The sequence below is a fragment of the Pogoniulus pusillus genome, chromosome 22 (genome assembly GCF_015220805.1).
Source record: "Pogoniulus pusillus isolate bPogPus1 chromosome 22, bPogPus1.pri, whole genome shotgun sequence".
Taxonomy (NCBI): Eukaryota; Metazoa; Chordata; class Aves; order Piciformes; family Lybiidae; genus Pogoniulus; species Pogoniulus pusillus.
In genome coordinates this window covers 11,406,903-11,431,430 of record NC_087285.1, presented here as the reverse complement: position 1 = coordinate 11,431,430, position 24,528 = coordinate 11,406,903, and the positions used below count along the sequence as shown (strand labels likewise).

Below are 24,528 nucleotides of genomic sequence, written 5' to 3'. Positions count from 1 at the left end.
CCTGAACTGAGATCTGATAAAATTCTTTATGTTACATGTGTTGCAGCCAGGAATTCCACAGAGCAGCAATTACAGTGTTAAAAACTCCTATGCATTTAGAGACAAAAGGAACAAAATTCACTTTTTCTTATTCCCAGAGTAAGCCCATGGAATTAATTTTCATATTATATAAGAGTTTAACAATACCTCCTCTTATGCTTGTAACGAGAACAGGAGGAAATGCAGTGTGGCTATACTGCATTCACTCTCTTAACCTTCTCATTTGCATTCCTGACTTATTTTTAGATAGTCAACTTCAATGGTACATGAACAGGAGGGTTTGGGGTTTTTTTGCATTGCCTTCAAGAACATTTTAGGTACATTGGAAAAAAATGTTACAGCCATTTTAGCTAGCTAATCTCCTGCCCTACCTCCTCTCAGCATGTTATTGTTCCTGACCATATATCATCTATCTTTTGTTTATTTTCCAAGGTTGATCTCTGCTAAAAATTCCAAAATAAAACACAAGCTTTGCTTCAATGAAAATTTGAAGGAAAAAAAATACTTCAGTCTATTAAAAGATAAAGCAATGTTTAAGTATACAGCTAGTTAAAAATTGCCACCTCCTGACAGGAAAAGTTTTACAGTAGAAGAGTGTAGACTTAGGGGTTTTACTAAGCCCAGCTTGTAAAAGCTGAGGAAAGATGTTAATAAACTACACCACAGTACAGATGCAGCACTAGAGGCAAGGGTCCCTCCAACCTCACATCTGAACCTGGACAACTCTGGACGGTATCCTTATCCTTAAACTGCTCTGGTACTGAGGACTAAAGAGGTTTTATCCTAGGCTGAGCAAGAACTATGCAACCAACTTGACTAAAAGCTCATTGCTGCTTCCTCATTAATATGCCAGAAGGCCTGTGTGACATTTCTATGGAATGTCTCCATTCTCTTGAGATTGATGATTCAGTGCAGAGCTACTTGGAATTTCTACCAAACTTCATCCCTCCTCACTTCTCAAATGGCTTCCTTTTACTAGCCTGTCAAGCTAAACTAAAAATAATTGCTTTGTGTGCAATAACAAGGGGAAGGATGGAAATTTCACAGCACAATGTATTAGGCAGCCCACTAGAAAGAAGGAGCTGCATTTTCAAGAGCAGTGTGAAATATATCCTCCATGTTTAACTCCTCCTTTTTTTCTGCAGCTAGAAGAAAAAAACAGCCAAATTTTAAGATGCATAATGAGTAACACTCAAGATAAAGGAGTCATCAGTTAAGATCTCTGTAAGGTCACTTTGATGAACTTTATTCCTTACTTGGTCTCTTTCATGAAACTACACAGGGAAAAAGCTGTATTTAGAATAGCTTTTGTTAGTAACTGGCAGAACAGACGTGAAAGAACTGAAAGTCTCAAAGCAACTATAAAACCACAGGCTTATTTTGGTTTTCACAACACTGCAGAGTTTAGAGATTAGTCTCACCCACCTCGAATACTGTGCCCAGTTCTGTTGTCTCCATCATAAGAAGGGCACAGAGCTGTTGGAGCAAGTCCAGAGGAGGGCCTCAAAGGGCTGGAACACCTCTGCTATGAGGATAGGCTGAAAGACCTGAGGCTGTTCAGCCTGGAGATGAGTCTGGGTGGATCTTACAGCTGCCTTTCAATATCTGAAGGGATCCTTCAGGAAGGTTGGAGAGGGACTGTTCATAAGGGTGTCTAGTAATAGCACAAGGGGGAATGGTTTGGAGCTGAGGGAGAATAGGTTTAATCTGGATCTTAAGAACTTCTTCAGTACAAGGGTGATAAGACTCTGGAACAGGCTGCCCAGGGAGATTGTGGATGCTGCTCCTCTGGGGGCGTTTAAGGCCAGGCTGGATGAGGCCTTGAGCAGCAGAATCTAGTAGAAAAGCATTCCTGCCTATGGAAGGGAGGTTGGAGTAGGTGATCTCTAAGGTCCTTTCCAACCTAAGCCATTCTATGATATGACATAAAATTATATTAATCTCCCTTAATCTCCCTCAGAAGCAATTTTGGAAGGAAAGAAACACAGCAATTTTATTTACTACATTTAATTATAGACCCAGGTTTTTAATTTTCTGAGATAACGATTATATGGAGAAAGACTTAGAAAGATAATAAAAGTGCTGCTGAAAAAGAACAGAGTAGAATATTTTAAGGCCTCTTCAAAGTCATTATTGAATTATATAATAAATCCACAATTAATGCAAGTGAAGATGCATTGTAAAAGCTGCTGAACATTGGTTTTCATACCTAAGAAACCTACAATACCTAACTGCTACATTCTGTTTGATTTCAGGGACACAGGATGACATCACCAGAGGGTTAAAGAAAAATCATGGCAATAAATCATTTAGAAGAAAAGGAAAAAGGCAATTTGAAAGTACTATCTGCCAAGAAGAAACAATGGTTTTAGTCGCGTGGAAAGAACTCTAGGAAACACTATGGACTTAGCAGCAAGAAATCACTGAATCAGGATTTGGTAGATATCAGGGGATCAAGAAGTCATTTTGCTTTTAAGGAGTCTATGTTCATTGCTGAGTACTACTGCAACAAAAGCAGGCTCAGGCAAGATGCACAAAATTCAAAGCAGAGTGTATTTTATATGATGACATTTAAAGGTGTAGGTATGCAATAGTAAAATAGCACTTCTATGTCCACAAATCCACCTGAGATGCATACACTATAGGAATGCCAGCATTAAATCAGAATTAAATGAGTAACTTAAACTAAACAACATAGTCAATTATTTTGTTTCTATTTTGTGTCATTCTAAACAGCCCAGCCCCAGATGTCATAATCCTAATTGTTTAACATCTTCCTTTGAGTTAATTCTTCAGGGTGGCTGTTTTCTTCTACCATGTGTAGAAGAATGTATATATCTGTGTACGGTGACTTCAGTCAGTGTATGTTCCTCTTTGTTGCACCTATGTGCTGATTGATAAAGTTTTGCCTCCCTGCTTCTTGCTTTTGCTTTTTGACTGCATGGAAATCTAGCAGAAATCCTAGCACAGGAGTTGGTTCACTTTCTGAGAAAAAAAAAATCCACCTTTGGTGGGACTGTGTTTCCCTTCTGAGAGCTGGGTGAAGGCAAACCTTATGAAATTCAGTAAGGGCAAGCGCAGAGTCCTGCATCAGGAGAGGAATAACACCAGGCATCAGTACAGGCTGTCTTGCTGGAAAGCAGCTCTACGGAGAAGGACCTCAGAGTCCTAGGGGACAGCAACTTATGTCTTGGACAGCAATGTGCAGTTGAGGCCAAAAGGGCCAACAGCATCCTGGGGTGCATCAAGAGAAATGCACTCAGCAGGTCTGTGGAGGTTAACTGCCCCTTCTACTCTGCCCTGGTGAGAACACATTTGGAAGGCTGTGTCCAGTTCTAGGCTCCCTAAATCAAGAGAGACAGGGATCTGCTGGAGAGTCCAATGGAGAGCTATGAGGATGACTGAGAGACTTGAACATCTCTGCTGTGAAGACTGAGGGACCTGGGACTGTTTAGTCTGGAGAAGAGAAGGCTGAGAGGCGATTTTATTAACATCTCTAAATATCTGAGAGGTGGGGGTTAAGTTTCAGTGGTGCCCAGTGACAGGACAAGGAACAGCAAGTGCAAGCCAGAACACAGAGCTTCAACCTCAACACAAGGAAATACTTTATGGCGAGGGTGACAGAGCATGGGAACAAGCTGCCCAGAGAAGCTGTGGAGATTCCTTCTCTGGAGACTTTCAAAACCTGCCTGGACGTGTTCCTGTGTGGCCTGCTCTAGGTGATCCTGCTTTGACAGGCAGGTTGGACTCGATCTCTGGAGGTCACTTCCAACCTCTAACATTCCATGATTATGACAGCTTTTTCTGCAAGCAGAGCACAGCAGCATTTGCAGTGTCTTTCACTATGATGATGGCACAAGCTCCATAGCAACAGCATGTTTGAATTCCTACTAGAACCACATTGCTCCTGTACTGTCTAACAAGAAAACTGGTTTTGATACATACAATCACAGTTATTTAGTTTGTGTGCTGAAGAATTTATTCTGATTAAGGGAATAAAGTTTTAACTAAAAAGCTATATTTATTTGTCCATTGTCAGTACAAGGCTTCACTGTTCCAGCTTTACTGGAATTTAGGATGACAGTTTCCCTAGTGCTAAGAAGCTGGACCTTTTGGCTCCCCTCACCTGAAATTCACTAATAAACAAACATGGCCAAAAGCTGTTTGTAGAGTTTGAGCAAATATTCCCTGAAATGATTAGTTTCTCCTGTAGAAACTCTGATCCTTTTCTTTACATGTGCCCACTTCAGAAGTGTCTGCACTCACTTAACACTGTCCAAGAAATGCTTTTCACAAAGTACACACTGAAAAAGATTAGATAAAAAGCAACCAAATGGCTGGGCACACTAATATGCAATATAACTATTAACACACCTTTTTAAGACTAAAACTACCATGAATATACTGTTGTACCCCTGATACTGCCACTTACAGCCGATCCTAAGAGGCTCTAACATTAAACTTAAGTGTTTCACTGATCATCGCCTGTAGCATGATCCATGAGAAAGAACATGAGACCTGATTTGACATGTGAACTCAAAGGCAGAAGCACAAATTGATCATACTGAAGACAACTCATTGCTTTGCATCCTTGTTTTCATTTCAGTCCCTGTTTTATGTAGCCAAATTACATTTATGATTTAGAAACAATTATAATGGTCCCTGTATGCTAGGAAGAATGCAGATCATGCCCCCTCCAATTAACTAGCAGACAAAAAGCACAGCAGCTCCAAACAGGTAACTGTACTCCCACTGCATGGAAAGCCCGCCTGAGAACTGCACACATCTCCTACTGAATGGGCAGAGTTTTGTTTCAAAGCTTCATGGTTATTCATGTTATTAACTAATGACAGCTCTAGTGACTCAACACCATAAACCAGGATGAATCCTGCTGACCAGATAATCACCTCTGGGCTCCAGAAGGATTATCTCTATCTCTGTGCTAGCAGATTAAGCTGCTTGCCAACCATCTTTAACCTATCACCCACAACTCACAAATTCAGTGGTACTTCACACTTGAGCCTCCTAACCCAGGAGGAGGAAAAGCTGAAATTCAAAAGCTGCAAGTTCTAACAAATGGGCAAACTCAAAGTCCAAACCTGTGCAACTGATTAACTGCTCCTGTAACAATTCTGCATAGGTCAGGATCTGTTGTACCATATTTGAGTGCATAATGAATACACAAATAGACACTTGTCCTCTGGGAAAAGTGGGGATGTGAAATGTCACAGACATATACAGAGAACAAAATAAGCACTTTTTTTTCTTGCATACACAGAAATACAGACAAGCACTTTCTATTTACTCCATAAAGTTTTCAGCTTCTGACTGCTGCCATTGGAACTGTCAGCTCTGAGTTGGCTGACACAGAAGCAGCTGCAAATCTGCCGCCTTTATGAGGACATCCACAGAGGCGTAAAGGCTGGCAGGTTTGACATTCATAGCATTGGCAGGAAAAACTGACAGCAAGGGGGAAAAGAGAAAGGCTCCACCTACACCAGAGTCCCAAAGGAAGACTGCAGTTGAGGGGAAATAAAGAGCTAGGCTGAATTTCCAAGTCAAAAGGTTTTCACCTCAATCAAAACCAGAGACTCAAGTCCATTACTGCTGTTATTAAGTTCCAGCTGGAACCACAGTCCATCAGCTTGAGATGTCAGTACTGCCCAAAACAGCAAGCAGAAAGACACTAGTAGAACCCTGTTAGCTGAATACCTCTTTTAGCCTAGCTACTGCAACTGCTAGCACTGACTACCTACTTTACTCACTCGCAGGGCCTCTGGGGGACCAGCTGTCAACAACTGCAGAAAATTCTTCTCATAGTCCATTTTTTCCCTTATGATCTCACACACTCTGTCTGCACCACAGACCTTGCAATAAGTAAAATGAGTTCTTGCTACCTGCCCAACAAGACTGCAATTACTTCCTCATCAATCTAATATCCCATGCCTAGGTACAGTAGCTCTGTAGTACTGACTAAACATTCATGCTCCCATAGCCAGAAACAGATACTCACAAATCTCTAACTTTGCACACAGCAATTCTTTCAGACAGAAGTTATTTTCAGGTGCAATTTAGGTTATATCTCCTGGATATGAGACAAAGATAGTATTTGAGTCTACAGTGATTTGTACCTGGATAAGCAACAGGGCTGCTTACAAATACACTTAAAATGTGAATCCAAGTCCACATGAGAAGTGGACACAACCTGAGATGCAACACTTATGAGGAAAAGAAAAACCCACCCAGGACAAATCAGATTCTCAAAAGTTGCCTTGATTTTTAACACCACACAAATAGCAGGACTCAGTATTCATTTTCATATCTTTATTCAACAAAGGAGAGGAGGGAAAGGTGGAAGACCAAACACATGAGAAAGACATAGAGATAAATTAAAACGATTTAAGAGCACAGTTTGAGAAGATAACAAAACAGCAGCCTTTTAATGAAAAATATTCACAGGCATCAATAAGAAGAAACTAGGGCAGGGAGTGGGAGGAAACTATGTAAACTCAATAACAATAAAAAGATGTACCTGAAACTCATAAACCTCTAAACCTAATCTAATGACATGTGAGAGTTTTCAATTCAAATTATCTAAGATATTGATCTGTCCAAATAAGATGGAAGCAATAAGTGAATAAATAACTTCCAGAAGCTATCTCCCCCACCCCAATCAATAACTAGGTAAACAACTTTTGCCTAGGGGTGCCACCATATATGTGTTCAGCTATGCCTGCAGCACCACTTAGAAAGACTCACATAGAATAGTAGCAATATGTAATACTCAAAATTTAGTCCTTGGGTGATGGTTTATTTCTGGGGTGGGCTTTTTTTGTTCCTTTCCCCCCTCCCTTTTTTTTTTTTTGACAGCTACTACAATCTTCAGCAAATAGATACAGTCTGAACAGACACTACAATAAGCTTTTCCAAATACTTTTTAACCCTAATGAAAGGGCTGTATTTGCAGGTTCACAGCCCGTATGCCTCAGAGGGGAACTTGGCCAGCAAAGCTGCTTCCAGCAGAAATGTCCAAATAACAACAGCGAAAAGAAATAAGCATTAGCTGCCACCCTGTGGAATGAAAGCACATCTGCATCGATAAAACCTTTTGTGGAGGGAGAAATGGAAGGAAAACATGTCCTTTGAAACAGGAGGAAGAAATGAGAGCGGAAGAATGAATTGAAGCAATAGTAATTCTCTTCAATGACGTTCGACAAAGAGAATGTAGAAGGATACCCAGAAAGAGTCTAGGATTAGGCCTGGATTAAGGTTTCTACATTTAAGTCATTATTCTGCAGCAGGTGACCAAACTCTTAATGACTCTACAAAAGACAAGTGAAAGAATTCACACCCCCTCAGTAACTCAGCCACTCAATATCACTGCACTTCAGAGGATGGGTAAAAGAGGACTGTGTCAAGAAAAGTCTTTTCCAAAATGTGTGCCAACTCCAGGCTGCACACTGTCACCAGCCTGAACAGGATCAGAGACAGGAAACTGGACTCAGCCTGGGCTGCCTTTTCCTGTGGTAATGGCCTTTGAACAACACAGTGGCTCCACTCATCAGCTACTGTAATTCCTGTATCAACTACAGAATGCTCACAACAGCTAGCTTTTACCAAAAAAAGGGCTTTCAAATACAGTTTAGATTGTATTTAATTCAAGATACTCATTGCCTCTAATTAATAAGTGATAGCAGGAAGGTTGTAATGTCTGTTCAGTTCTTAGACTACCTAATGACAATTAGGAAAGAAGAAGAAAGCTTGGAAAATTCTGTGACTTGCCTTTGCCTATGTTCCTATCTAGCACATCTGTTCATAAACCCAAGATTAAGTGATGCTAGTAGAGAGCTTTATGCTGGCAGAGACAGCCATGCACTAAATACAAGGTTTAGTCACAAGCGTCCGTTCCTACCTCCCTCAAAATACATTAATTTCTAAGTGTTTCTTCTAATGTAATGCATGCTCTTGGGGTCTCAACTACATCAGGACAATCCACATCTTGCAGCTGAAATTTAGCACCTGCCTGTAAGCAGGTTGTTTATTCAACTCTGGTCATATAATGGAAAAACTTTCCCTCCACCCCCAAAGTCTGGCAATGGTCTGCCAGCTATAGTCTAAATTCTACTTCTGATATGTCCTGGACCTTTCTTCATTCTGTAAGTCTCCAGATAAAAGATTTCTTCTTTCTCAACATCAGAAAGGATCTCAATCTCACTATGTTCCTATTAGGATTTTCAAATATTCTGAGATGCAAGGTCAGTTACCCTGTGTAGCTCCTGCTGCTTCCTGCACAATCTTCTGGCATATCATAAAGGTCTCTTCCAACCTTAATGATTCTATGATTCTGTACAAGCCACTCGTCCCAGCTCTGTGTTATCAGCAAACTTGATAAGGGTACACTCTGCCCCATCATTCAGGTCATTAACAAACATGTTAAACAGGTCTAGACCCAATATTGAGCTCTGGAGTATGCTGCTAGCTACTGCCCTCAAATTAGACTTCCTGGAACCGATCATCATCATCCTGTGTGCTTGGTCATTCAGCCATGTTTTTTATCCACTTCACTGTTTGCTCATCCAGCTTGTACTTCATCAACTTTTAATAAAAATCTTAAGAGGCAGTGCAAAAGTCTCTTGTATGATTAAGAAAGAAAAAATTCAGTGTTGTTTTTTTATTCTTCCTGAACTGCTGCACCATTGAGGTTGTTGACGACATAAAAAGAAAAAAAAGAGAGAGACAAAGAAAGGAAAAGAAAAAAGCAAGGCAGGCATAAAAAGAAAAAAAAAAACAACCACCTGTCTGTTCTTCAGAATGTTAACTCTGTTGCCATGGTCACAAATTGCTGTTACATACATCTGTATTTTTAGATGAAAATGGCTTCTATTTTCACAGAGCATAAGATCCGATTGAAAGAAATTACTTATTCTTACCAGGAAATACTAGAAAATTCAGAGTATAAATTAGGACAACACTGCTGAATGAACAAATACACAGAAATTGGTTAATCACAGAAGGGAGGGAATAAATCAGGTACTTTGCCATTTAGAGAGTTGCTTTCTGCAGCTGGAAAATGGGTTGCAGAGACAATAAAGTGATTCCAGGGTAGTTATTCTCTAACACTGTCGTCTCAGCAAGCCTCACTGGGAAATGACTCAATTAGAAAGCCCAGCAAGGTTAAATAGCCATTTTAGTCAGAGGTTAACTGCAGTATTATTTCCTATTTCTCCCAAAGAGCCTCAGTTTGTTCTTCCCCTGGCCTCCACCCACTTTTTAATCAATACCTTCATTCATATACAGGAAATATTGATGTTCAACCTGCCATAATTCAGCTGTTACCAGACAAGTCTCTGCTGGCTCATTTACAGCGCTCGGATGTTGTACTTCTGCCCTCTCGTGGACAAAGAGCAAGTTGCAGCCCTCCTTGTGCTAACGGAACTCGGCCATAAAAACGTTCAATCAAATCCAGGCATCACTACATAGTCTCTTAACTTCAACACTCCAAGAAGGTCCTTCAGTTATCTTTAGGATAGGCTGAGGGAGCTGGGGTTGTTCAGCCTAGAGGAGATGCTGGGGGGGGGACCTTTGAGCTGCCTTCCAATACCTGAAGGGATCCTACAGGAAGGCTGGAGAGGGACTGTCCATAAGGGTGTCTAGTAATAGGATAAAGGAGGAACGGTTTGAAGCTGAGAAAGAATAGGGTTAGACTGGATCTTAAGAAGTTCTTCAGTACAAGGATGGTGAGACTCTGGAATAGGCTGCCCAGAGAGGTTATGGATGCTGCCCCTCTGGGAGTGTTTAAGGCCAGGCTGGATGAGGCCTTAAGCAGCCAAGTCCAGTTGAGAGCATCCTTGTCCACGGCACAGAGGTTGGAGTAGATGATCTCTAAGGTCCCTTCCAACTTAAGCCATTCTATGTTTTTCTTTCTGAGCTTCCATTCTGCCAACACTGTCTCATACATAGCTCAGCATGCCTGAATGTAGACAAGTATTCCCAGTCACATGCCAAAACAAACATTTAATACAGCTCTGTGACATCCACAACCTCTAAGAAATAATCTAACAGATGAGTCAAAAGTGAGGACTCTGTCAGTGCAGTGCTTCCCTGGAAAGGCGGCAGCATGAATCCAAAAGGTTTGTATTCAATCCTAGGTTTGATGATCAGGATAATTTACCTCCTAATTTTATAGATCACAAAAAATATTCAACTTGATTTCTTTCTGGTAAGTTACTGAGCATTACTGATGATAAAAAAAACCAACAACCAAACCAGCTCCTTTGTATGTAAAAATGTTATATGCTTGCCATCCAGCCTGACTGTTTTTCCTGACCTACCACAAACAAGATGACTGAATTCCTCATCTTTGCTCAGGTCACTCTAGTCACATTTCTGCTTCTGCCACACAGCTCTTGCATAGTCTCAGGCAGTTATCTGTTACAGATCACTTGAACTCTTGCTCCTTCAGAGTTCACTCACTTTTGCAGCCTTCCCACAAACATTACTTCTAGTATTATTTGGCTAAACAGAGACAGAGTGCTCTTGTCCAAAGAGTCTGCATTGTGGATATTTCAGTCAGAGCCCACTGCAAGGAAAAGGAAATACACTGAACCATGCTACTGGCAATAGATGCTCAGATTTCACCTTGGAATCCAGCCATAGATCTTGTTGTACAAGTCACTGTATGATTCTAGGTCATAGGATTTAATAATGGAAATGGGGTGAATTTTGGCTCCAATAGACAGGATTTTTCATGTCTCTACAGTAAGCAAAATGGAAGCAGTCCCTTGCTTAAAAGGAAAAAACATAAGAAACATAACTGGGTTATGACAGGATAGAAGCCAAGAAAAAGAACAAGGAAGTAACAGTTAGCTCCTAAGGGGTTTAACAACCTCAAATTACCTGCGAAACTGCAGAGGGGGTGGGGGGGAATAAAAAAGAAAAAAAAATCAGTTTGACATTGTTTCTTTCCACTTCATAATATTTTGACTCCAGCACTGGCAATTCTGACACTGAACGTCAGGATTCTACAGACAGTGCTGAATCCAAGCACAGCTAAGTCCAGCATTTGGTTCAGTGAGAAATGTAGGACTTGGAAGGAAGGGGGTGTATGTAAGTCATTTTCCAGATGAAGGGATCCTCTGGAGCTCCTGGCTGGTGCTTCCCCAGCATAACACATCTACGACCAAGTGATGTGAGAGACTTGATATTCAACTGGTCCTCCCTGCACATCAGCTGCTGGCTGAGGCAAAATTCAAACTTTTTCATTCTGAAGTGATAAGACTCAAGAATCTCAAAACCACATAGCTCATGCCCATCTTAGAGGCAATACACAGAATAAGAGGCATAGCAAGAGAGAAATCAGGCTCTAATCTGTAAAGTAGTGTTGCTTGAGGATCAGAAAGTCAACAGTATTTCCTGGAGAAGTCTGTACTGTGCACAGCCCATTTTCCACTTTAATTCTATCTCACAAGACAGGTTCTTAGCAGCTGTGCAGGTTTACTGTCCTCATTTTCTGCTCGAACCAATTGTTCTCACAAGTTACTCTGCACAACTCTTATGACCACTTCTGAAGCCTGTAGCCTTCTTAAAGAACACCTATAAATAACCTCACACTGAGTTACATTTGTAGTGCCTTGTAGTAGTGCCAAATTCCAGATGAAACTTGCCCAGGAATCCTTTCTCCTCAGTAATGCTAAAGAGCTCATCCCCATACAGCACCAGCATTTCTGCTCAGTTCAACAGCTGCTCTCAACCATACACTTCCCAGTTACCGTGCAAGTCTCCTTGATACAGTGCTATGTACAAATCACAGAACCAGCAGAGTATTCCACAGTCACCCTACTTCCCTCCTAAGGCACTGGACTTCCAGATGTTAAAGATGGCAAAGAAGAAAAACAAGTGCAGGGAAGTCAGGGTCTTCTAGAAATTTTGCACTGCGAGGCAGAAATGATTTGGCTGTATACTGTGAGGGAGTCATATTTCCAAGAGGGATGTATAAAAAGAAAGCTCAGCACTGCAAAGAGACAACAAATGTCCATTCACTAAAATGGAGGAAAGGGCAGCTGAAAAAAGCTGAAACGCAGAAAAATGCTTTGCAATTTTAAGAACACCAGTATCTCCCTCTTTAAACACACCATCTACCTACCAAGGAAGTTAATCTAGTCTAAAAGAGATCAGACACCCCAGACTCAGAAACATAAGCTCACAGAATCAGAAGTTTGATCATATGAAGTTCAGATGTTTAGTTCAAGTGCAAGGTTTAAAACCTGACAGCAGTATTATACTGTTTCTTAGCCACTATGAAGAATACTGCCAAGCAAGAAAACTTTTTTCTGTTTTATGCAGTAAATCATCCAGTTTCTGAGAAAGGAAGCCACATTTCACTATTTTCTTTTCCAACAGCAGAACACTGACTGAGTCTTATGAAGCATGGAAGTACAACATTTCTTTCCAAAAGGCAGTCATGGCTTCACTTTGTTTTTCATGGTAGAGGCATTTTACGAGAGTTTTTAGGCACACCAAGTTTGACATGCAAGTACTACCACTTCTCCACCGAACTTCAGGTATCATTTTCACTTACTGTGTTTCTCTCTGTGCCCAGGCGTATTAGCAAAGAAGTATAAACACTGAACACAATAGGTCCAACTGCTAGGGGAAGATTTAACTGTTTAACTGCACAATGAAGCCCACAGATGACACTGAAGAGAAACTACACTCCAGCATATCCTGCTGAAAACAGTGACCAGCTGATAAAAGCATCTTATCAGAACAGCACATTCAGCGCTCTCCTTTGCAAGAGAATCTCTATGTAAGACCACACCATCCAATGCAGAGCTGCATCTAGAAACTCGCTAAGAGATCACGTGGGTGGCTGGCACATCTGCAGAGGCTTCGATCCAGCAGAGCACAGTCCAGCAGTCACATTTGTACTGGAAGAAAACAGCATCCATGCTAAGATATTGTTCTTGCTCTGGGTAAGGTCTGCTGCTTGACATCAGCTTTGGATTGCACACTAGATAACCATCCCTCACAACTCTACTCCAGACTATTTCTTGCAACCACAAGTCATTTAATTCCCCTGTACAACAAAAGCCAGAGTAACACTGACCTGTACTTACCTACAGGCTAATGACATCAACCATCATTGCTAAATAAAAGATACTTATCACGGGTCCTAGCTCAAAAAGGTAAATCCAAATGCCAAAACAGAGGCTTCAGAAATTCTTCCTGTGCTTCAAAACAGGGAGAGGTATTATAAATTCATTGATTCTATAAAACATTCTGGAAAGTCTCTGTCAGAAAACAAAGTAATCCAAGATTATCACAACACAAGCACAAGGAAAGGGCATGAAGACCAGCATAAGGAGAAACTAACCAATCCTTGGCTTCAAAATGAAGTCAATGATTTGTTTTGCTATGGAAAAATTCAGTTAAAGAAAAAAAAAAAACAACTCCAAAAAACTACATTTCAAGAAATGTGACCAGAGAGATACTTGGTTTATAGAGAATAGTGCTTCTATCTTGTTCAGTACAGTACAATCTAAGACAGTAATCCTTCACAACTGAATCTTCCACATAATTCACAAAGATTTTTATCCTTTCTCTGGAGAGAGGAATTGCCTTTGGAAATAAAGAACTCCTGCTTCAGGACATGACTTTGCATGTAGTGAGATATGCACACAATGTTTGCTAATAAACTAAAAAGAACAAAACACTTGTTTTTCTCATGAAGTTCAAAATTCAAAGTCAAATCAAGGATTTTCTACTGTTGTCTGGCTAAGGCCTTGTGGATAATTTAGAACAAGTATTTCTGACAGGATGCAAGCCTCTGACATGGTCTATCAAGACTTCAGTTTTAGCATCCACAAATAAAAGTAGCTTGATTGGTTTTGTAACATGACTACTTAGTTCATAACCTGCCACCAAAGCAATGTGAAACAAGAGAAAAATGAGTTCTAAACTTCAACTTCACAGACTTTTGAAGAGATGTTCTTCAGGACAGAAATGTTTGTGGAACATTACTTGTAGAAGTGCTTCAGTATATTATCAACAGCAAAATACTGGGTTCTGGGAAGATTTCACTGTAATTTCAGAAATGTGACCATCAAAAAATGTGGGTAAACAAAAATGCCTGCACCTAGACCTAAGAATGGTCTTTAGTAGTAGGGAAGGAGGAACCAGGTTCCTCTGAAAACAGTAAAGATTAAGACTATCAAGTATTCATTCAGACAACCATGCCTACAACAGGAATCCTACTCATCTCAAATTCCCTTTAACTCTGTTGGCATGGCTACAAGAGATCTCCCCTTAACAATACTCAACAGATTAGAATCCCGTATGGCTTGGCATAATGCAAGTCTTCCTGCAGCATTGCAACTTCACTCCTACAATTCATAGGCTGCATTCAATGCAGTTCTGTCCCAGGTATCACCACTTGAGTCTCAGGATGTTGATAAATGTGGCAAACAGTCAGACAGAAAATTTGTGCAAGGGCTGCAGCAGGATAAAGCAAGAGGACTGATTAATCACAGTATCACAATACTCTCTGCCTTTTGTTCTCTCATAAATGGAATGCTGGATTAGTGGAATTCATACATCAGCTATTCATCAGTTCTCATTGTCTGATGACTGGATCTCCTAAAAGTGAGTGATAAGGGCTACTGGATCTCCTAAAAGTGAGTGATAAGGGCTACTGGATCTCCTAAAAGTGAGTGATAAGGGCTACTGAAATTCTCAAGTATGGCTGCAGGTTACACTGAGCCAGATTTCCCCCTGTCATCCGCTACAACGAAAGAGTTTGTCCATGATAACAAGCATCAGGATGACATGGAGTTCAACCACTAGACAGCAAAGCAGCAGCCTCCTTGCCAGCTTTTCCCACTACATGGGACTCACCTCTGATGCTTTCACGGGATTCAAAGTGAACAGAACCCAAAATAAAATTCAAGCAGCTTCAAAATGAGCCAAAACCTCACTGATACCTAACTTTCCTCCTTAATAGTTAACTCTTGCAGATACCTGTATCTACTTCATTAGACATGCACAGAACAGTGCATTTTCTTCATTACTCAGTTTTTCAATCATCTTCCCTCACCTTCCAGAAGAAGTAAAATAAACCCCAATCTCTTCATCTTCCAGTACTAGTAATGGGAATCTAGCATACTCCCAGAAGCTAGTCCTTTATGGTCAAAAATACACAGCATACATTATTTCAGCCACCTCAAAGGGGATGGACATGACAGGTATGGTCCATTCTTAAGGAGGATCAATCATGGTGGGCACTTCTTAACAACACACAGCTGCAGAAGAATACCCAGAGCAAGATAAGACATTTTAGGGAGCCACCCACCCCCGTGGAACTCCAGTATCTAATATTGTTCCAGCTTCTGTGCGATGGATGTCTCTAACCCTAGTCAGTTCTTCCAGCAAAGATTGTCCCCAGCTAGGGTTATACAGTGGGAATTCCAAAGCAACAGGCTATGTACAGACATGTCAGCATTCCCTCCAAAAGAGAGATGAAAAGGAGAAAATTCCTGAGGACGTGTATCCTCTACTCCATTTTCTGAATCCCAGCCTCCCCCTTGCCTTGGAATGAGCTCTACAAAGCAGTATCTGTTATGTACATGAATCTCAGCTCCCTTCCTTTGGGGAGTTTCCCCTCAAAAGTGACAGGCAAATCCCGGGACACAGACAGGTGCTGGGGAGGGGGAAGTCTCCTTAGGATGACTCGCCAGAAGCAAGAGAGCCTGCAGCTTTCTTCTTAGGACGGGCTTTCACACTTCTTATTGGAAGCTGGAGAGAAAGGAAACAACGAATCATAGCTCAGTTTACTTTAACACTTCAGTGTCTGATAGGAAGATGCAAGAATGTAGAGTGAAAACAAGGCAAGCCAGCTACAACAGGATGGCCCTGTTCACATCATCTATACAGGAGTGCATTCTTAAACAGGGCAAGTGTGGTGATAATAAAATGAAAGTCAGCTGCCTCAACAGAAGAGGAGACATAGTGATAGTTCTAACTGGTAACGTTCTCACAACACTTCACTGCTAGAACTTTTCTGCCTCTTGACTGTTACCCTAAATGCTGTTCTCCGAAAGAGGCAGAAACATCATTAATTTGCACACTTTACTACAGTGTCTTTCATTCTAGATATTGGTCAGAAGAGAGCATTTATCATCTATGATGCATTCAGCACTTTCTTTCAGACAGTCACAGGAAATCTCAGTCAATGGCCTCCTACAAGTCCTACATATGAACCAAAGAACCAAACACATTGAGCATAAAACCTGATAAAGCTGCAAAGGGCCTTACTGAAATTTTTGCATTCAGTTAACACCATAGGAGAGTCATTACTATCTTGTCATGATTTCACTTTAAAAACCCCTCACTAGAAAGATTAGAATATTTTTTTGTGTGTCCCTGCTCCTGTGTAATATGCTAGAGGAAAAAAAAAACAGAGGGATCAGCACAGAAGTAAGCCTTTAGATATTAAAAAAGATCCAGACTGATTTAAAATGCACATTTAGACATACATGTCCATACTCAGAGATATCCAAAAGCAGTCTGGACATGGTTCTGGGAAAGTGGCTCTAGACAGCCTTGTTTGAACAGTGGGGTTGAATCAAGTGATGTCTAGAGAACCCCTCCAATCTCGATTTTTCTTTGATTCTGTTTCAAAGAGTACTTAATCACATGCAAAAGTGTCCTGCACACTGTAAAATGGGGTTATCAGTACAAGTCAGAACGATGCTCCAAGCAATTACTTTCCTCCAAATTATTTAATCTTTAGCCTGGAACGCCTGGCACTGTAAGCCAGTCTTACAGCACTCTTTGTCTTACATACAAATAAAAAATAAATTAGGAGTCCAAGCTGAATCGAGCAAAGAGGAGCTCAGCCTCACAAAAAGGGAGAAGCAACTTATCACATGCAAACCAAACCATAGTAAACATTCAAGTAAGAGTCAAAATCTGGAAAGCAGTACTTCAAAAAGTGCATTCTCTAGGCTGTGAAGCTAAAATGGCTCTTGGACACAACTGTATTTCTTTTTGTGTAAGGCTTGTTTTAATAATAAGACTACAGGCACCTCTGTCCCATCTGAATGGCTGCAGGTATCCTGGATCACCACATAGACACACACAGAGGACAGCTCAACAATGGCTAGATACCCAAATTTCAAGACAAAAGTCCAGGATAGGGGAGAGTGGTTGGAGCAGAAGGTGGTGGGGAGGGAAAAATCACTTTTTGCCCATATTCAATAGGCAGAAGTCCAGGAAGGCCTAAGAGGGTACAGAACTGTTGCATTTTAGATGAGGAGAAAGTGGCTGTCTCAGGGATAAATGTCACAACAGTATTATATATTCAGACTGTAGCAGACAAGACAGAGATGATAGTCAACAAAATGCTAAAAATACCTAATGCCCTACCCTTCAACACAAAACCTGAATGAAGGCAAAGCTGGGTCCTGGCTTATGACAGAGGTTTAGAGGTATAATAAAGATACAAAAGCTAGAGACTAGTATTACAAGTAGACAGGAAGCCCTCTGACACTGAACTCAACTAGCAAAGACTTAGTCCAACAAAATTTATATAAACAGCTTTTAAATGCATGGAGATTGTGAAGCCAGAACCCTCCAAAGCAGTTCACAAACCAACTTCAGTGTTGAAAAAAATTCACACACCAGCTCACCTCAGTTTTCAACACCTTCTTAGGAGCTTTGAGACTCTGGGTACGTTTAGGAAGTTTGTCTCCTGCATCTTCATCTGATGGGTCAGTTCTAGTCTCTGACAGGGTTCCATTAGACCTCTGTGTCACACTGCTCTCCTCTCCTGAGGAGTAACATGAAGCTAAGGAATAAAAGAGAAAAAGTCTAAAGTGGCCTGTCCTGAATGACCCCACAAAAAAGGAAGTATCAACAATCCCAAAGAATAATAATGTAAAAAGTACAGAGATGCATTAGTAGATGAGAGGGACTAGGGAAGACAATGCAACTTCTTCCAGATAACAAGGGATCTTGCAGTCCTCCTCCCCTCCTGGTTTACCATGAGGCCTTGTACAGTGGCCCAGCAGAGGCGTTCTGTACCTGAATCTTCAATGGTTTCAAGAAGACCCCCACTAGAGGAGTGCAGCTGTGGCTCGTGGCTTCGTATGTGCACAGTATCTTCATCCCGGATCAGAGTGAGATCCTGCATGCTGAAACTTCGTAGCTTCTCAGACAAAACTCCCTGGCCCTAAGAGGACATAACAATTAGTGTCAAGAGCACTTTGCCTTCACGAAGATCAGCTCATATGGGATCACTCAGAAGAAGCAAGGTGCTCTGGAAAAAAAAAAACAACCCAGAAAACAGAGAAGGGGAAAAGAAAAGTATAATCCCAAGACTAACAGGGAAGAGGTTAAAGCAAAATTCATTCCCCTCACCCTCCACTTGTCTTAAAAATCAAAGGATGGAGTTAACTGCAAGGCAGATTGGAGGAAATGAAAAGTAGATTTGTGCCAATAAGTACTAGCATCCCCAGTAGACTCACAGCACTAATTGCTGGCACATAAAACTAAACTGCTGGAAAACTCCTGGATGATACAGAAGATGTTGTATTACCTTTGCAGCTGCAGTAACTGCTGCATTGGCAGCAAGGTTTAACCCTCTCTTGCCAACTCGCATCATGGTTTCATAGCTCTTGTCACGAGCCTGAGTAATGTATTCATCAATTTCCTGGGAAGGCAATGAGGAACACAGCATTTAGCTCCTCCTTATGAACATGATCTAAGTCTTCCCACCCTTAAAGCCCAAAGCTCATCTGGCACTTTTTTCCAGGCTACAATATCAGCTGTCATTGATCATTTAATTGAAGTTTCTCTGCTCTTTGCAAATACAACTTTTACTTGAAGTCTGATATTTCCAAGTGGTAACAACTGAAACAAAGCAGCTGCTTATACTGGGAATGTGAAAAAAACAGCAAGGCTACAGATCATGCTGCTCACATCCTGATTCAACGAGCCTGACTACTGACAGTGACTGTAAGAGCTCAGGACACTGGGTTAGCCAAACATGCTTTCTAAGCGTTAGGCAAACTACTGGCTACACTACAATCTCCAGTAAGCTGCAGTATGACATCATTGTCAGAGTCACTCTACATCCACTACTGTCAGCACAAGCATGATTCACACATTTCAGTGGTTATTGTGGCATAACTGAATCAGAATTCAGTCAAGGCCCAAAGAGGTCAGTATGTTCTAAGAGCAATCAAGTACCTTCTCCTTATTGGAGAGCGTTGGGTGCACAAACTTCCTGTAGAGGACACTGGAGCCCTTGGTGTAAGGGGAGAGCAGCCAAATCACAAAAGCGATTTTCAGCTCGAAATAAAAGGGAAACCTGAGAGAAAGAGGGAAGAAAAAAAAAGAGACAGAGAGAGAAAGATGGAGAGCTGGAATCAAGATCAGCGCAGAGACAGACGGAGATAACTGGCAGAAAGCAGCATAGGCAGAAAGAGCAAAGGCAAGATAAAGGCTCAGAAACAAAAGAATCAATATATGAGGTCAGAATAACAGAACCCTGTTTGAAATCCTAGGACATACCTTCTTCGAGTCTCATTTAGTCTTTCATCCATAGCCATGAATACTCCATAAACAGGGCATCTCTCAGCCCTGCAAACACACCAAATTACAATCTGATAGCTACTCTCCTCATTCTGAAGTTTGTTCAGAGACTGGATGCTAATAATAAATGAGTTTCTCATTTTCTAAAGTTTTTATCTAGGTATCTCAATAAATCTCAAGTTCTTGCTACAGCTGGTGGCACAGTTTCTGAAACTCTGACTCAAAAGGTCTATTGGTGTAAAGAAAAAAGAGTAGGCAGCATGTAAATCTTTAACACTCAAAGTCTCTGAAAGATACAGTAACAGAGTAAAGGTAAACTTTCTATCATCTCTGTTAGCAGTAAAAGACTTCTGTTTGCAGTGGCCCATTTTAAGCACATGAACAAAGCTCTTGCCTTTTCAGATCTCTCTCTGCTATTCGAAGTTAATGCAGGAAGAGGCAGAACTGCTGAACACTTTTGTAAGGCATGTGTAGCCGTTTCATGCTTTTCTACAAGAAGCAGTTCTCAACAAGTACTTCCAGGGATCTATGTAAAGCTACGCTAAAACAATTAAGAAACTCAAGATATCCCGTTCCAAAGGGTCAGAAGATGACATATAATGAAGAACCGTCATTGTTGAAGGCCTCCATATTGCCAAGCATGACACATAGCACCAAAAAGATTCAGAAGCTGCTTCCTGACTCCACTCCACCATCATGCAAAACATCGCTCAGAGCACAGACACATCTGATCTGCTTCTCCATGCAACAAGCTTGCAGGACAAAACAGGTACCCTATTTCTACCTTTTTAAAGTGTCTTTTAGACCACCACTTCTCAAACTTTATCAACCCACACCAACAGCTTCTGTTATGAACAGAAGAAGATCCTCTTAGAGATGCTGTATATTTATCTCAATTATTTTCAAGTACAGGGGATGACATGGCTAAAACAGCAGCTACTACCCACAACATCCACAAATCTACAGAGTCTTTGCAGAGACTGAAAACTCCTAAAGGAGTAACACTTTGTTCTTAGCATCCTAACATGACTCCTCTCTTCTTAAAAACAAAACAAAAACACAAACCAAAACAAACCAACTACCAAGCAACAAGAAAATCCACACTGCCAAGGAACTCACCAAGAAAGAACAATGTCTGTAAGTGTTTCTGCGGTGGTGAAAAAGGCAAACACAATCCAGTACATCATCCACTTCACCTGCAAGAGAGCAGTCACTCAATGGACATTCACCAGAAGCCAGAAAAAACGAGAATGTCTTCTCAATAAAAAGGACTTGGCACCTCCATACAGTAAGAAGATTTCAACAAGGCATCTATAACAAGCAATGGAGAAGGTCGTACACCAAATGGTAAATTAGAGTTTGGGAAGACACGCAGGATTCATGTGTCCAAAAAGATAAATGCACATGGATACACCGAGGAATGCATACCCTGTAGTAATATCATGATGCAACACTTTTTAAAGTAGCAAATAAGGTAAAAAGACTAAGTGGTTCACTTGAAGAAGGTGGAGTCTTTCATAGATGATTATTATAGTAGTAAATAGATACATATATACACACATGCACAAGTTTAGCTTCAACTGCTGCCCTATATTTTTATAGAACAGTAGGGGTTGGAAGTGACCTCTGAAGATCATCGAGTGAAAACAAAGAAACAACCCAAAACCCCACATCAAAACCCAAAGCACTTTGCCAACTCATTGTTTACCTTAATCATTACTCCCAAAAATTACAAGAGCATTTCTCCTTTACATAAAGGCTCAGTAAAAGAAGTAAGATAGCACAGAACATGCCACATCAAACTTGTCTTCTCTAACAGTTACTATGTATACTTGGTGCCATGATGGCATATCTCTGTGTCTATTAACTATCTCCCTACTTCCTCACATCTTTCTCTGGAGGCATTTCTTTCAAAGCAAATATAAATTCATTTCCCTAACATGCTCACACTTGGCCGTTTAATAGTAAGTCTCTCAGGTACAGACCTAACTATTCCTCAAGAGAAATCTGATGAATTACAACAACTGCTACCCAAAAATTTCCATTAGCAGAACAGTTGATATCTTGTAAGGGAAACTGCCTGTTTTCTATGTTGTTAAAAAGTAGAGATAAATGTAAGCAGCAGGTAAATGGAAAAAGGTCATCTTTGGTAAAAGCATCTTAACATTCTTACTGTCATCAAGAAAGGGAAAGGGGAACTAAACAGAATCAAGGAAATTCCACATTAATGCCTGTATTAAAATTATATTAACAGTTTAGTGACAGTCCTTCTCCCAGTTATAAAAGCAAGTATTTTCCCAAATTTGCACGAGTTGGAAAATGTTGTAATCTGTTCTTCAAAGACCGTACAAAACTCTCTAAAGAGCCCGATAAAATTATGCTACCACCAGCCCCTTTAACACAGTGATTTTGAAGACAGTAGTTAGTCACCCAAATGATTTCCACTTTATTGTGCGACTCATGTTTTATGGTGCTCTCCTCTCCTTTTGGTTTTCAGTTTTTCTCTTTGTATCATCAGTTTAGACAGGACTAGATGGCATTCTAAAGCAACCCTATGAGACAAATGGTTAACTCTTCCATGCAGTGGCATAAATCAGCTTGTGTGAATAACAAATTGAAGGTGGAAAACAGGGGTCGTTGGGTGAGAGATTTCAAAGAAGCTACATGCTGGTGAGTCTTACTTCAGCATCAGGCAAAATGAAGACAACACTAATAAAAACAATTAGCAGACACATAGGTATATAGAACATAAGGGAGTATTTTTTTGAGGAAAAAATAATTAATCTCGCAAACAGGAGAATTCTTTAGCTTTCAAAAAGCTCTTACTATAGTGTTTCCCTTTGAAAATATGTAGCACAGCATTCCAGTTTTCCACTGACTTTTCGCATGAAGAACAGGTTGAACATTGAACAGATATTTGCCCCCTTTCCTTAACAAAATAGTTTTCTCCACGTCTGTTGAGAAGAAGGAAGCCCTCCAAACGTATGTGAATTCAGCAGACAGCAGTCTGACATCTCAATGCTTATTTCTGATGTACTTCTCTCAAGGAGAAGTAATTTGTATATGAGATCAGTTCTAGCATTTCAAACACATTTTCAAGAACCAACTTCAGTATTTTCACTGAAAATAAAAGCAGAAGACATTTTTCTGCTGTTGCAATCCAAAACACTCTACATCAAGAAAACTGCCTCAGTGAAGCGTTAAGCAAAACCCAAAAATGAATGCCACAGTTTTCCACATCAGCCCTAGCGAGACTTACAACCAGGGGATTAGTCAGTGTTACCAAGACAAGTTTATGGTACTCAAGTGTTCTATCTTGTCACTTTTTCATCATCAAATTAGGGAAGTCTTAGAGAAGTTTAGGTAACATCTACCAAAAGAAAACCAGATAGATACAATGTTTAGATACTGTGTTCCCTGGCAGAAGGCATATACCTAAACACAGGACATAAGGAGGCTTTAACTGTAAAGCGTGTCAACAAATCAAAAGGTTCCATGTTCACTTGGTCTTTGAGCTCCAGAACAGGCACGCTATAGGCTGTTTTAAAACACCATGTGGGTTTATTTTCTTCCCTTCGAGGTCCCAACAAAATTTAAAACTCTGAAATCTGAGTCTGTCTTAAAGTTGACATAAATGCTGTAACTAGAATACAACCATTCCACAACAGATGGAGGCAGAATTAAATCTGGTGTAAAAAAATATGCATTTCATGCAACAAATGAAGGTCATAGAGAACTGGAAGGAAAAAGAGGAAGAAAGAATATAATAGTGCTGTGATAGTATTTCATACATAACCTGCGGATAACTGTGATGTCACAGAACCATACGATTGATTATTCAGCTTCTTCCGTGTTTTATGACTCCATTTGCCATTTCTAATGCTATTACTAATAAACTTCTAAGTTTAGTAAAGCTAATCTCTAATAGCCACTCAAGACACTGTACTGGTTATCAATGACTCCACAAAATTCCAAATTTGACTCTTCTCCTGAAGCCAGTATTACAAAAAACGCTTGAACACCTCAGCCAGATGTGGCTTGTTAAGCTGTGCGCTATGAACAGGCCCCTCGCCTCAGCTGGCATCTCCTCCAAAACTCCAGTGGCCTGAATTTCAGGACAACAGAGATGAAAGGTCTTGGCAATGCCAGAGGACTGAAGCAGCATGAGACAAAAAAAAAAGGACTATATCCTGCAATACTTATTGTGGAGGTCTCGTTTGGTAAAGAGCAAACAGAGCCAAGTAGACAAAGAGTCTTGGGCTGTACCTTAAAGCAGTATTGACAAGTTGCATCCTCTTCGCCCACATAACCTGTTACCTTTCTTCTCTATCAGGTTATTTCTTGCTCTAGACAAACAGAAACTCGTCCCATCTATATACCAAATTGTTCTTGTTTCAAATCAACTTAGAACACCCCTTCTGTGGGAAGGCGAGACACAACACCACATCCCCAAAAAGCAGTTGGTGTTTTAAGGTAATTGCAAAAATAGTGCAGGGACAAAGAAAGGAAAACAGCTCCAAAAAGGGAGGAGGATGAAGTCTTGATCAACAGCAAACACTTCACAAGCAAGGTTGATAGAAAGACACAAACCGAGGGAGGCTACTCGGGCTTTCAGGAGAAAACAAAAATAGTACTGAAAAACACTGTAAAATAATGCAGAGTAAGGATAAAGTTAGCGGAAAGAACTTGTCCTGACTTTCAGATGCTCCCAGACCGCAGTGTTTGCCTGCTCATCCTTCCTCAGCGTTTCCTGAGGTAGAGCTGCCCACGTTTACGGGGCGAGACCTCCCACTGCCGTGAGTGCCCTCCCTCAGCAACTTTGCCCGCGGGCGCCGGGGCCGCTCCCGGGGGGCCTGGCCGACCCAGCCTCCCTGCGGAGCCCGCGCCCGAGCCTCAGGG

The 24,528-nt window shown here is 40.8% G+C and overlaps 1 protein-coding gene across 3 annotated transcripts in view; it reads right to left on the bottom strand.

The window, feature by feature from the left end:
- The window catches only part of REEP2 (receptor accessory protein 2), a 31,958-nt gene that overhangs the window by 6,366 nt on the left and 1,064 nt on the right, over positions 1-24,528 (bottom strand). Inside the window, exons 3-9 of one of the 3 annotated variants that reach the window (XM_064161722.1) lie at positions 20,749-20,825; positions 19,609-19,677; positions 19,285-19,405; positions 18,632-18,745; positions 18,118-18,265; positions 17,724-17,881; positions 6,349-15,828 (exon numbers count right to left, since the gene is read on the bottom strand). In XM_064161722.1, coding sequence (XP_064017792.1) covers positions 15,754-15,828; positions 17,724-17,881; positions 18,118-18,265; positions 18,632-18,745; positions 19,285-19,405; positions 19,609-19,677; positions 20,749-20,825 — 762 coding nt within the window. In that variant the 3' untranslated portion in view covers positions 6,349-15,753. Of the gene's footprint in view, positions 1-6,348; positions 15,829-17,723; positions 17,882-18,117; positions 18,266-18,631; positions 18,746-19,284; positions 19,406-19,608; positions 19,678-20,748; positions 20,826-24,528 lie in introns of those variants that run through there. The other 2 variants (XM_064161725.1, XM_064161723.1) reach the window with 2 other exon arrangements.